At 37.0% G+C, this 14,840-nt stretch overlaps 1 protein-coding gene across 1 annotated transcript; it reads left to right on the forward strand.

The window, feature by feature from the left end:
* Positions 1-10,531: 10,531 nt before the first annotated feature.
* Positions 10,532-13,187, forward strand: LOC145054251 (uncharacterized). The gene is made up of 2 exons (XM_079002400.1): positions 10,532-12,422; positions 12,861-13,187. The coding sequence occupies exon 1, from the start codon at positions 10,696-10,698 to the stop codon at positions 12,382-12,384; it is 1,689 nt and encodes a 562-aa protein (XP_078858526.1). The 5' UTR covers positions 10,532-10,695; the 3' UTR covers positions 12,385-12,422; positions 12,861-13,187.
* Positions 13,188-14,840: the final 1,653 nt, after the last annotated feature.

Below are 14,840 nucleotides of genomic sequence, written 5' to 3' on the forward strand. Positions count from 1 at the left end.
TTTTCTGTCGATGTGTCTAGATCTCCCGTGATCCCTTGGTTCCTTGGCTAAGGCAACTGCACTTTCACTATCACATAAAATTTCCATTGGCTCCTTTATAGCTGGTACAACTCCAAGGTCTCCAATGAAGTTCTTCAGCCATATCGCCTCCTTTGCTACCTCGCTTGCTGCTATATACTCTGATTCGCAAGTTGAATCAACCACTGTCTCTTGCTTGGAACTCTTCCAAGTAATTGTTCCTCCGTTTAAGGTAAATACCCAACCTGACTGAGAGCAGAAATTATCCTTATCAGTCTGAAAACTAGCATCACTATACCCGATAACTCTCAAGTCATCACTTCCACCGAGGGTAAGGACCCATTCCTTAGTCCTCCGCATGTACTTGAGGATATTCTTTACCGCATTCCAATGAGCCTTGCTAGGGTTCCCCTGATATCTGCTAACCATGCTCAAGGAAAAGGCTACATCAGGTCGAGTGCAGGTCATAGCATACATGATCGAACCTACTGCAAAAGCATAAGGTACTCGACTCATTTCTGTTATCACGGCCTCAGTACTCGGGCTCTAAGATTTACTCAGTCTGGCATAACTCTGTATGGGTAACTCTCCTTTCTTGGAGTCCTGCATGCTGAATCTCTTAAGCACCTTCTCTAAGTAAGTAGTCTAACTAAGTCCAATTAGTCTTTTACTCCGGTTTCTCAGAATCCTTATCCCTAGAATATAGGCAGCCTATCCTAGGTCTTTCATAGAGAAACACTTCCCAATCCAGGATTTCACATCCTGCAGGGTTGGGATGTCATTTCCTATGAGTAGTCTATCATCCACAAACAGTACCAAAAAGCTAACTATACTCCCACTAGCCTTGACATAGACACACGATTCATCTTCACTCCTCGAAAAGCCAAATTCTTTGACTTTCTCATCAAAGCAAAGATTCCATATGCGAGGTGCCTGTTTCAATCCAAAAATGGATTTCTCGAGCTTACATGCTCTATTAGGGTATTCTGTACTGACAAAACCCTCTGGCTGACTCATGTAAACATCTTCAGCAAAACTGCCATTAAGGAAGACGGTTTTGACATCCATTTGCCATATTTCATAATCATGAAATGCAGCGATGGCTAATTGAACCCTAATGGACTTAATCTTTGCAACTGGTGAAAAGGTTTCATCATAATCAACTCTCGGGGTTTGAGAAAAGCCCTTTGCAACCAATCGCGCCTTATATGTGTGTACATTACCATCCATGTCGGTCTTCTTCTTGAAGATCCATTTTCATCAAATTGTCTTACGACCTGGTACATTGTCAACCAAGTTCCAAACTTGATTGTCATACATGGATTGTATCTCGCTGTCCATTGTATCTTTCCATTTAGCAAACTCGGGTCCTGCCATGGCTTCCACATAACTGTTAGGTTCATCCAGACTTACCAATGTCTCATCACTGATAAGTGTCTCACCTTCCGCGGTAATATGGAAACCATAATAATGCTCAGGTGTATTCCTAACCCTTGTGGAATGCCTCAGAGGTATAGACTTGTCAATTGGCTCAACAAAAGTTTCCTCCTCAGGTTGAGTGCTAGGGTCTGAAGTTCCTTCACCACTTGACTCTTGAATTTCTTTAAAGTCAATTTGCCTCCCACTGTTTCCTTGGCTTATGAACTCTCTCTCTCTCTCTCTCTCTCTCTCTCTCTTTCTCTCTCTCTCTCTCTCTCCCTCTCTCTCTCTCTCAAGACACCCCTCCTTGCTACAAATACCACATTGTCACTAGGTCTATAGAAGAGGTAACCAAAGGATTTCTATGGGTAGCCGATGAAAATACACCTTTCACTTCGAGTTTTGAGCTTATCATGAGTCTTGCGCCTCACGAAAGCCTTGCAACCCCAAATCTTGATGTGGTCTAGTTTGGGAACTTTACCGGTCCACATCTCATGAGGAGTTTTGGCAACTTTCTTTGTAGGGACCAGATTAAGGATATGGGCGGCAGTCTCTAAGGCATACCCCCAAAATGAGATTGGTAGCGAAGATCGACTCATCATGGAACAAACCATATCCATAAAGGTTTGAGTGCGCCTCTCAGCCACACCATTAAGCTGTGGTGTCCTGGGAGGTGTCAATTGTGAGATAATCCCATATTCCTTAAGATAGTCGAGGAACTCTGTACTAAGATACTCACCACCACGATCGGATCGAAGCATCTTAATGTTCCTGCCCAATTGATTCTCGACTTCCTGTTTAAACTCTTTAAACCTTTCAAAAGTCTCTGACTTATGCTTGATTAAATAGACATATCCATATCTACTATAATCATCAGTAAAAGTCAAATAATAACGATTAGCATCCCTTGTGGCAGATTTGAAGGGTCCACACACATCCGTGTGTACCGGATCCAACAAACCTTCACCCCTAGCACAAGAACCAGTGAAGGGTGACTTTGTTATTCTTCCAAGTAAGCATGATTCACAACTATCATCTGACTTTAGGTCAAATGACTCCAAGACTCCATCCTTTTGTAGTTGGCCTATGTGTTTCTTGCTCACATGTCCAAGATGACAATGGCATAATGATGCTTTATCTAAGTTATTATTACTCGAAGAATCAATACACAACACATTATTTCCTAAATTATCTACAACAGATACAGCTTCATACACACCATCACAAGGTAATGCTTTAAAATAAAGAACATTATTAAAGAAAGCATTTATTCCACCATTTTCATTATCAAAAGAAAAGGTAAACCCTTGTTTGTACAAAGCATGAAAGGAAATAATATTTATTGCCATTTCTGGCGAATAAAAACATTTATTCAAATTTAAAGTAAACCCACAACTTAGCAACAAAGAGTAAACTTGAATCTTGGTGACAGGTGAAGCTTTCCTATTCCCCATGATCAAGTTTATCTTCCCATGTTCCACATTCTCACGTCTTCTTAGTCCCTGCAAATCAGAACATATATAAACACCACAACCGGTATCAAGGACCCAAGAGTTAGAATAGGGTGAGTTATTAGATAGAATAGTGTAAATACCTGCATGGTTGGGTTTAACTTTCCCATCCTTTACATCTTGCTGGTACTTTGGGCAGTTCCGCTTCCAATGCGACTTTTCATGGCAATAGAAGCATTCAACCTCTTTTGGGTCAGAAGAAGGAGTGATGAAACCTTTCTTGGTTCCACTTGAAGAGGAGCCATCAAGGGCCCTAGCCTTGGTACCCTTCAAAGAGCTCTTCCTCTTCTTCCCTCTACCTTTCCCGATTGCCAAGACAGGGGCAGAGTTTGGAGTAGGAGTAGGAGTGTTAACAACCGACTTACCTTTAAGACCTGTTTTTGCGGTCTTTAGGAGTCCCTGAAGTTTGTTGAGTGTGACTTCTTCCTTATTCATGTGGTATGTCATGCGGAATTGATCATAACACAAGGGTAAGGAGTGAAAAATAATATCTATTACAAGCTCCTCTGGGAAGTTCACATTAAGATTCAACAAACGGTCCACATACCTTTGCATTTTCTGCATGTGACTCGTGACAGATTCTCCGTCCTTCATCCTGGTTGTTATCATGGAGGATATTATTTCATACCGCTCTTGACGAGCATTTTGATGGTATCTTTCCATCATATCTTGGTGCATCTCAAAAGGGTAGTAGTCTTCATAGGACTTCTGGAGTTTAGTTGTCATGGTGGCCATCATGATGCATGCCACTTTGGTGGCATCTCTTTCATGAGTCCAGAAGTCAGCGATCTCCCGAGGAGTAGCAGTGGACTCATCGATTTCCTTTAGCTCCTTGTCGAGGACATATTCCTTTTCCTCGTAACGAGTCACCATCCTGATGTTCCGGATCCAATCCATAAAGTTGAACCATCGAATATGACCCTCCCACATAGGTTCATGAGGGAGAAGGACCCAGTAGGGTTTGAGCCAAAAGCAGTGTTGTTGGAAGCCATCTGAAATAGAAGAGAACAAGTTTAGTTTAGATATAAGAATAGTCATTAATAAAAAACCCAAATGTAATATTAAGGCTAGGATCCAATCACAATATATCATAACTTTATGCCGTAATCTAAGCTATAACATATTTGAAAGGTAGGTGAATAACGATTCACCAATTTCGACCAAAAAACGAAATATAAATTATTAGGTTTTAATTGGTTCTTAGAATTCCTAGATTCTTTTGAGATTCAATGAACTTTTCAAAGGCATGTTTCAATCTTGAGTGTGCCCTCCAAGTTTTGTGACTGGAATACCGAGGATCACAAAATGAGGTGTGAAGTAACCATGCAAATCACTTGGTACCCTTAATGTTTATCACTCAATCGATGTGCCGGTTAACCACACGTGCTCCACCGATATTATGATAAACCTTAAGTCACCTTTTACCTACCTTTTTAAGTCCAGGTTAGTGTGCCGGTTAACCACACACGCTCCACTAACGACTTAAACAAAGTGTAAAGTGTAATTTCATGGATTAGCACCTTATTCACATTTTCCTAAAGTAACTAAGATTGAGAATTTAATAAAACATTTAGTTAATTTTTAATATTCATCATACTTTTAATGAGAATTTATAAGTCCTTGTTCTACCTGTTCGGCTAACGACCCTCCACCGGTCAAGGAAGCGGTGGGTGAGAGTGGACACCCATTAAGCTGCCATTTTATAGGCAACAACCTTATACCCCCCTTATAGACCGACTTCGTGAATGAGGCCTACTAATGGTAAGACGACTTGCTCTTATACACACACACACACAGATATATATATATATATATATATATATATATATATATATATATATATTATTAACTTATAATATTATAAAGTATAAAGGTTGATTTTTAACTTTTAAAAATCTAGGGGTTGGAACTAAAGTTTATTAAGTGACTTTACATGTTCCAAAACTTGAGGGCAAGTTTTTGTAACTTTACAAAACCTTTCAAATTCATAACTTATGAGTTATTAAAATAAAGACTCTTAATTTTATAACTTATGTGTTCTTTTAATGGGTTTTAACACAAAAAGACTTTTGGTTTTCCATAACTTGAGGACAAGTTATGGACTCCATTAAAACACATAAAGATCATGAATTAAACATTTAAACAAGTAATTCCTATGATCTATCAAAAACTCATAAGAACATGAATATTCAAATCAATGTTTCAAGAACATATGAACACATAAGATCATGAAAAATTGATATTAGCCATTGTAAATGGATTAGAACAACCATTACACCATCTAAAACAAGTTTTACAACACCAAAACAGTTTAGGGTAATGTTTCTAGTCTATTTCCAGCAGCAAAAATCGAAATTTTGCACCGTGCCTAGCCAACTTGTCGAGTGCACGAACTGACTCACCGAGTTGGTTGCATTTTCACTTGGACTCGTCGAGTCCCCTGTGCAGACAACTCAAAAATCGATTTTTTTCACTATTTTGCATCAAGAATTAACAAACAAGCCTAGGCTCTGATACCACTGATGAGTTTTGAGCATTCTAACACTCCTAAGTGTACATGTAACCCTAGAAAACCTTGGATCTGTGTTTGTCTAAAATACATGCAAAATATGATTTCCAAGGTTCATAATCCTATCTAGCATACATGGGGAACTTTTAATCTAAAAGATGGCTAGAATTACATACCTTGTAGTTGATTTGATTCCTTAAAAACCTTGAGAGCCTAGCACCCCAAGAGTGATGCCTCAAATACTTCACACAACACCAAATGCTTTGGAATGACTTTAGAGTATGTATAACACTTGTATAAATCGGCTTGCCCTCTCTTGTTATTAGTGTGTAGCCGATTTTGGTGAGTATTATGTTCCTTATATAGTGTGTCACATCTAGGGTTACACCATGTAAACCCTAATGTGACACGACTCTTCATTTTCATGACCCATAGGTTTGTAACTCCCATGGAGCATCCTATGGGTTTAACCCAACTTGGCAATCCTTGGAGCCTTTAGCCCACTATACAAGTTATGGATGATTTACATAATCAACCCATATATTTAATTAGTTATCTTTTGATCACTTAATTAATTCCAAATTAATTCTTGATCAATACTAATTAAATAATACTATTAATATATTAGAACTTATAATATATTAATAAACCACAAATGTTAGTTCACTCATTAAGTCTATCCAAATGCATGATGCCATGCAACCCAAATGGACCATACTAGTTCGGGTCAAGTACATACCAAATATATTTATGGACTTAGACACCTTATCCAACAAAAGGTTTCAACTTTATGAGTTTACACGTCCATAAAGTCCTTAACACAAGGTCTTAATCCATTAAGACCATCTACAAGATGCATGGAGCCAAACTAGCTAAAGGGACCTCATTTTTATGGCTTAGGACCCTTTATTTGGGTCTGGAAGGACAGCTTAAAATCTCTAAAACTAAACATGCATAAAAATGGGACTTTTGAGACAAGAAGAACAACATAAGGTTACCAAAATTAGATCAAAGCAATCAAAGCATCAAGGTGAAGACTTTTTACCTTTTGGAGCTTCTCAAGAAGGTAATGATCCAAGATCCACAAGCTTGCTTCCACCACTATGCTCCTTGATGCAACACCTTCTTCCTTAAGCACACCAAAACACATTTTTAAGCTCAAAAACACACTTGAGGGACTAGGGTTTTGCAAGGGACGACTCTAAGGCTTTGAAGGCTGAAAAGGTGGGGGATAAATGACCCATAAGGATGCTTAAATACCCCTAAAACTCTAAAACTTGGGGTTTCTTTCGAACATGAGTATGCCCATCTTACCCACATGTATACTTAGCGTACTCCTCCTGCCCCAAAATTACAATCTTGCCACTAGGGCTTCTTATGGCTACTTCCTTCCAATCCAAGGACCAAAATGACATAATTAAAAACGAGGGATGAAGTTGAAAATATGTGAAAACCGAGGTGTTACAACGGTCCACATAGGCGCCACGTAGGATTTGCCACACTTATCGCAATCCATAGTGGTGACACATAGGATTTGCCGCACTGCTTAAAAGTTTGTCATTTAGAGGGCATGGGTTACCATGCTTGTCATGTTATTTTTTTCTAAAATTAATTAATATAAAACCTTTTAAACAAATTATTTTATAAAAACTAAAATTTCATTAAACTAGAAAGAAAACTAATACACACCAAAAAAATTACAACATAGAATTTAAAATTATAAAAACTAAAAATTTAAATTACGGAGCCTAGAAATTCAAACACGCAAGACGCGAGAACTTAAAACACAACACTAGTTCATTCACAATGTTGACGTCATTTATCGGACAACCTCATAACTTGCCAAAACTCAACAAACCGAAAAGGTTTGTTAGTTTCTACACGAAAAACTTCAAGAGCAGTGACCAACAAAATTCCATCAGTTTCACCATTCACTGCTTCATGCTTAATCCTAAGAAACACAGTATGAAACTGTGTGTGTATTTTCTCCATTTAGGGAAAAGTTGATATTTATTTCATGGTTGACCAACTTCGTGGTTGTATCTTTCACCGACTCTTGTCCAGAAAGTAGACATAGTGACATTAAAGTTGATTGGCTCTTCAGCTACTTCAATCCATGAACGAGCTAGAAAGATCTCTTCGTTCATGGACCAAACACATACCATTTTTAAGAGATGAAGTTTTGAAGATAAAAAATAAAAATGTTTGAAGAGTTGAATTAAAAAGATGAATAATGAAGAATGATGGTGGTATTTATAGTAGATGATTGAGGGTTTAAAATTTGAAATTTTGAAAAAAAAACGATTATATTTTGAAAAGAATGCATTATTTTGAAAATAAAGTATTTTTTGAAAATGAAAAAATTGATTAAATGATAAAAGAAAAAAAGAACACAAAAGCTACACTCTCTTTCTTCGATAGCTTTCTACCGAATTAACCCACCGAACTCGGCATCCCGAGTTGGTGGCATGGTGTTTATCGAGGCCAACTCGGACATACCCAGTATTGCAACTGCCTACTCTCCCGAGTCTAAGGCTGAAAGGAGTGGGAGTCGCTACAACACTCGTTACACTCGCTAGAAGGCCTTGAACACCGCCCCCTAGCGCTTGCTAAGGGGGTCGCTAATATCCGTTCGTTACAAACTTGGCGAAAAGAGAGAGAATTGGAAGAATGGATCTGATTGGTCGAAGAAATAAAATCAAAAGCCAACTTTCTCTGTTTCTGGTCCCCGTGGACTCCCTCTCCCACCACTACCACCTATCTACAACCCGATGCTTAGTTCTTGTGGCTTTCCATGAAGATTCCGGCAAACCTGTGGCCATTTTCGTTCCTGTTCCAGCGAATAAGGTTGTTCTGATCAGTAATTTCTCCGATATTCTACTGTTTAAGACCTTTTGCAGCCTCATATTTGTCAACTCCATCTACCGACTCATCTCTTTTCCATAAAACTCCATAGATTCCCCGCAACTAGAGAGCGAGATAGGAAAAGGAGAGTCGTCAGAAGTGTCCGAGCTCATGCTCTGACTTTGAATTCTGGTAGGTGGCAGGAGTTTTAATTTGCGAATTACTCAATTACAAATGGAGCGCCTCGTGCATATTGGTAATTAGTGGTTCCGAATATACACCATGTTGCAACTGTTGTTAGACGGTTATCGTGCTTTTAACCTATCTTTTCACAAGGTTGTTTTCCCCTTTCACTACTTGCTTAACTATTTATTTCTTCAATTAGATGCTTAATTTGGTTGTAAAGTTTGCTTTTGCATCTGTTTTTACTTGTGAAAAAGATTAACCTTTGAGTTTTTTTAAATCCAGGATCAATTAGAATTGAATTGAGGATATAAAGTTTACAATTTCGCTATGAATTCACTGTTTTATGTTGGTATTCAACATGAAATTGGGTTGGATCTTTTACGAAATTGGGCTGATTATATCAATATGCTTGGTTTGAATGTTATGGATAAGCCTGCATTAGAGGAGCTTTTTGCCTCCACAAAGTAAGCTTGTTTTCATTAGTACACTTCTTATAACATGCATGTATGTGATTTGTGTTGAAGCAATCTAATAGATTTAGATTGTGGTGGCTATGTATGTAGGTTTGATGTTGTTATACATTTTGTTGGATTAAAGGCAGTTGGTGAAAGCGTAAAGAAGCCATTGATTTACTTGTTATTTGTGTTGATGATATCAAAGCTTTGGATTTTCTTGTTTACCTTGACATATTTGTTTCCAATGCAATATAGGCTTTGGATATTAAATCTTTGAAACCTGCAATATAAAATCAATTGTCAAGGAAGTTGGTGTGAACTATAACAAGTGTTATGCGTATGTTTGGACAAGACGTCTTCAATAAAAAACGTAGCAAATTTGACCCACTGGCTTGGAGTTTTTTCTTCAATTGCCTGTAGGGATGAATGTTTCCCCAATATCAAATTTTTTATTCTGTGATAAATCCCATAAGTTTTAATTCAAAAAATTATGGAATTCATAGGGGATATATATATTTTTACCATCACTCTAGTTGATTAACCATGTTTCATTCTCATTTTCTTTTACCTTTGTCTACTATTGAAAAAAAAAACGTTTCCCCATTCTCCTTTTTTATCTTGTTTCAAAACTTTTTGATTGATGAACTTGGCTGTAATTAATTTTCTTCTTAGTTTAATGTATTATATGAAATAAAGCTAATATTAATTGCAAGACCTTGAATTTTGCTGTGATTTGATTGATATTTGTGCATAAAAAAAGTTTGTGTATTAAAATAAAATAATTTAATTAAATTAGAAAAAAAAAATGTTAAGAGTGTTACCATTCCATACCAAATACTAAAATTAAGTGTTAAATAAAGAAAAAATGAGGTAGCATTCAAAAAACTTATGTGGCTGCAAGGAATATTACCACTCTTGTTAGCCTAATACACTTCAGCCTTAAAGAATTGAAGCTATAATTAGTAACTAATATATATATATATATATATATATATATATATATATATATATATATATATATATATATATATATATATATATAGTTACGTTCAAATGTTTTTCAAATCTATTGTGTGACTGTATGATTGATTCTGGACCAATCATTTTAGTTATTTTAAGAAAGTAATTAATGCATATTAAATGCTGAAGATGTAATTAATACCTATTATATCTTCAACATGTAATATGCATTAATTACTTTGTTAAAATAACTAAAATGATTGGTCCAGAATCAGTCATACATGCACACAATAGATAGTGAAAACAAAATAAGCTAACCCTCTATATATATATATATATATATATATATATATATATATATATATATATATATATATATATATATATATATATATATATATATTTGTGTGGGAATGCAGAAAACGAGCCACAAGCCCTAGCTTAAGCCCAAATACCACACTCCGAGTTCCCATTGTATGTCCGACATAACGATAACAGAACCCCATCACTCAGCCCACACGTTTTATACACTTTGGTTCTACCTCTTCTTTATTCTAAATCACGCGCCCACGCGCTCACCGTCACAGTATACTGTATACTGTATACTCACATGCCCCCTACCCCCGCCATTAACATTAAACCCCACACCTTTCTCGATACCTTCACTTTCTCCATTCTCGTGTCCCTCCCATTTCATCTCATCTCATTTCCCTTCCATTCCACTCCACGCCAATTCCTCCCTCTTCTTTAGCCCCAATCCCTAAATCAAAATTATTATTCACTACATTTCACGATGCCTGCCGCCGCTGCACCACCCACACCCGCCGAAACCCTCGACGAAACCACCACCCTTCTATGCCACCTTCTGCCGGCTTCCCTCTCCATCAACTCTTTCCCGGGCCGATGGCAAGTATTGCGTTCCAAACTTGCAACTCTCAAGTCGCTTCTCTCTGAACTCTCCTATTCCACTCACTGGTCTGAAAACCAACTCCTTATAACGCTACTACCCAACCTCCTATCCACCCTCCGCCGCATCCAGACCTTATGCGATCGGTGCACCGATTCTACCTACACCGCTGGAAAGTTACTGATGCAAAGCGATCTTGATATGGCTGCCGGGTGGCTCTCCAAACAGCTTCACGACCTCGATTTGCTACTTCGCTCCGGCGTTCTTCGTCAGTCCAACGCGATTGTGCTCTCTCAACCAGCACCTGGCTCTGCTAAAGAAGATTTGAGTTTGTTTGTTAGAGACCTTTTTACCAGATTGCAGATCGGAGGTGTGGAGTTTAAGAGAAAGGCATTGGAATCGCTTATTCAATTACTTGTTGAAGACGAGAAGGCGGCGACGTTGGTTGCTAAGGAAGGTAACATCGGTTATTTGATTAATTTATTTGATGTGAATACTCATCGGGAACAATCGGTATCTGCGATATCTATCCTTGCCTGTGCAAGCGATCAATCTAGAAAAACGGTTTTCGAGGAGGGTGGACTAGGGCCTTTGTTGAGAATCGTTGAATCCGGTTCGCTTCCATTGAAGGAAAAGGCGTCGATGGCCGTGGAAGCAATCACTGCCGATCCTGATAATGCATGGGCGATTTCAGCCTACGGCGGTGTTCCGATACTTCTTGATGTCTGCAGGTGTGGATCTTTAACAGCACAATCTCACGCAATAGGTGCGATTAGAAACGTGGCGTCCGTTGAAGATATTCGCGCCTCCTTAGGTGAAGAAGCCGCCGTTCCGGTGATAGTTGGGTTACTGGTATCAGGTTCCGCCGCCGCGAAAGAGAAAGCGGCCAATTGCATCTCCATCCTCGCATCATCGGGCGAGTATTTTAGGGGTATGATAATTCAAGAGAAAGGTTTGCAAAAGCTGTTACAATTACTTCACCAATCTTCAAATCCAGATACAATTGAACACATATTACGCGCAATTCACTCCCTCTCATCCTCAGATTCAGTTTCTCGGTTATTATCTACGTCATCTATCTTCATAACACAAATCTCAGGAATCATAAAGCAAGGGAATTTCACTCTCCAACAAATCTCAGTCTCCATATTAGCTAATCTGTCAATTAACGACGCTAACAAGCGTGCAATCGCCGGATGTATGGGATCTCTGGTCAAACTACTGGAATTTGCAAAACCGGCAGGGTTACAAGATTCAGCGATGAAATCGTTGGTTTCTCTATTAACAATAAAACCTAACAGGAAGGAATTCGTGAAGGACGAAAAGAACATGATGAGATTGGTTCAGATGTTAGATCCGACGAACGAATCGGTCCCAAAAAAATACCCGGTAGCGATTGTCCACGCGTTGATGACCGGAGGCAGCAACGGTTGCCGGAAAAGGCTGGTAGATGCCGGAGCTCACGGTCATTTACAAAGTTTAACTGAAATGAACGTCGCCGGAGCTAAAAAAGCGTCTCAGAGACTCTCCGGCAACCGTCTCAAAAATATATTCAGCCGGACATGGAGGGAATAGAAATAAAGAAAATATCTCTAACCCCCGCCAAGAAAAAGGTAAATTTATTTATTTTCATAATTACACGCGTTTATCTATTAATTCTGACATCTGCCACATCCAATGCCAAGTAAGCATTTTGCTAGGTTGGAAGTGTCACGTGGATTATTCATCCATGAAAATCCCGCAATTGCCCTTTTGCGTATTTAATGTTTAATCCCTTGTATTTGACTCACTGACTTCCTTGATTCCTGAAGCATTTAATGTGCCCTGTTGAAGTAAAACCCCACCAAAAGCCAATTGGGCCCACAGCATACCACATGGGTGGGTCCCACGTTTTAGTCTAGCCACCTAGATGTGTGGGTTCTATATTTGCTTTCACATGACTCATTGTCGTTTGTTTATTAAGTCCGTGAAAATTGATTATAAAATAAAAAAAATGTATTATTTTTTTTTATTAAAGTAATTAATTGAAATAATTGGCTTACATTTTGCAGGGGCTTGGTTTTGGACTAACTACTGTGTCTTGCTAAAGAAGCCAACAACCAAAAACCTTGCTTTATATATATAAAAAAAATCCCCCAAAAATGATTTAATTATTATACGAAAGTTACATAACAACGTACGGATGCGGATTTTAGGGAGTGTCCTCGTTTTTTTTTTTTTTTTTTTTTAGTAGTGTTTGGTTTGTTATTAATTTTTTTAATGTACATTAGACTAGATGAGGCTACTTGTTTTTAGTGTAATGGCCAAATCTTGGGTTTAGGAAGTGTGAATGAGAATTTGTTGGTGAGTTTGTTTTTATATAAATATTTAATTACTCATAGACTTTGTTGTGTTATATGTTGACAATTGAAAATTTGGAAGGGTCTTTGTCTTGAATCATGATACTTTGGGGTGTGAATGTGACTAATTGAAGGTTGAAATCTTAGTTTGTGATGTTTTGTTGTTATTTATCAAAATGTATTTTGATTAAAATGAGGTAATTGTCATGAGTTTCGACTGAAAATGGACCCCACATGAGCTCATGAGGATCTGCGACTGTAATATACATATACATACATATATAAAGTAAAGAATAGAAAAGAAAAACAAAGTATATAACAAAAAAGTATAAGATAAGAGGAAGAAACGGCGTAATTGAGGGAGGACTGAAATTACATAGAGAGAGACTCATGAGAAAAAGTGTGCATAAATAAATGTATGAATATACCCGGTGTTGTGAAATTGATTATCGTTTTTATACAGTTTAAAATACTTTTTTTTGTTGTGGACAACGGGGCCATACTTGCTTTTGACCATTCACATAATTACGTCGGCAAAATTAATGTAAACTATAAGTTTACTACTTACAATGATATATATATATATATATATATATATATATATATATATATATATATATATATATATATATATATATATATATATATATATAGAGAGAGAGAGAGAGAGAGAGAGAGAGAGAAAGAGAGAGAGAGTAATGTTCAAATGTTTTCACTATCTATTGTGTGCATGTATGACTGATTCTAGACCAATCATTTTAGTTATTTTAAGAAAATAATTAATGTATATTAAATGCTGAAGATGTAATTAATATTCATTGTATCTTCAAAATGTAATATACATTAATTACTTTCTTAAAATAACTAAAATAATTGGTCCAAAATCAGTCATACATGCACACAATAGATAGTGAAAACAAAATAACCTAACCATATATATATATATATATATATATATATATATATATATATATATATATATATATATATATATATATATATATATATATTAGCCGTTTACCCGCGCAAAGCGACGGGTGCGGATCAACAAAATGACATAAAAAATTTGTTAAACAAAATGATGAACATATAGAGATTTCTTATACCTGGGCTAGGATTAAACGTAAGACATTTTTGGGCTTATTCGATTTTAACAGAAAGAAAAACCAAAGGAGGAGATAGCGAGCATGAGAGAGAACCAAGGTTTTGCGGTCAATGGCAAGGCATTCATGATAGACGAATGCTAGATCAATGCGCCTCTTCCAGTTTATATGAAATGCTTTATAACGTGTACATCGTATTAGACCGATTCAAATGGAAATGAAGAACACTTGGTCAAACTTTGACCCATTCAAAATGTTATCATCATCTTATTTGACTTTTTCATTATTATTGACAGATTATGTATTTAGTGATTCAATTGGATATGAGGAACACTTGGTCAAAGTTTGATCCATTCAAAATCTTATCATCATCATCTTATTTGACTTTTTTCATAAATGTTGACCGGATAAGATTTAGTATTTACCGATTCAATTGGATATGAGGAACACTTGGTCAAACTTTGACTCATTCAAAATCTTATCATCATCATCTTATTTGACTTTTTCATAAATGTTGACCGGATAAGATTTAGTATTTACAGATTCAATTGGATATGAGGAACAATTGCTCAAACTTTGACCCATTCAA

This window comes from Lactuca serriola, chromosome 5 (assembly GCF_051521515.1).
Source record: "Lactuca serriola cultivar US96UC23 chromosome 5, Lser_US96UC23_V15, whole genome shotgun sequence".
Taxonomy (NCBI): domain Eukaryota; kingdom Viridiplantae; phylum Streptophyta; class Magnoliopsida; order Asterales; family Asteraceae; genus Lactuca; species Lactuca serriola.

Coding starts and splice junctions, on each gene's coding strand:
- LOC145054251 (XM_079002400.1), top strand. CDS start 10,696: ATGCCTGCCGCCGCTGCACCACCCACACCCGCCGAAACCCTCGACGAA.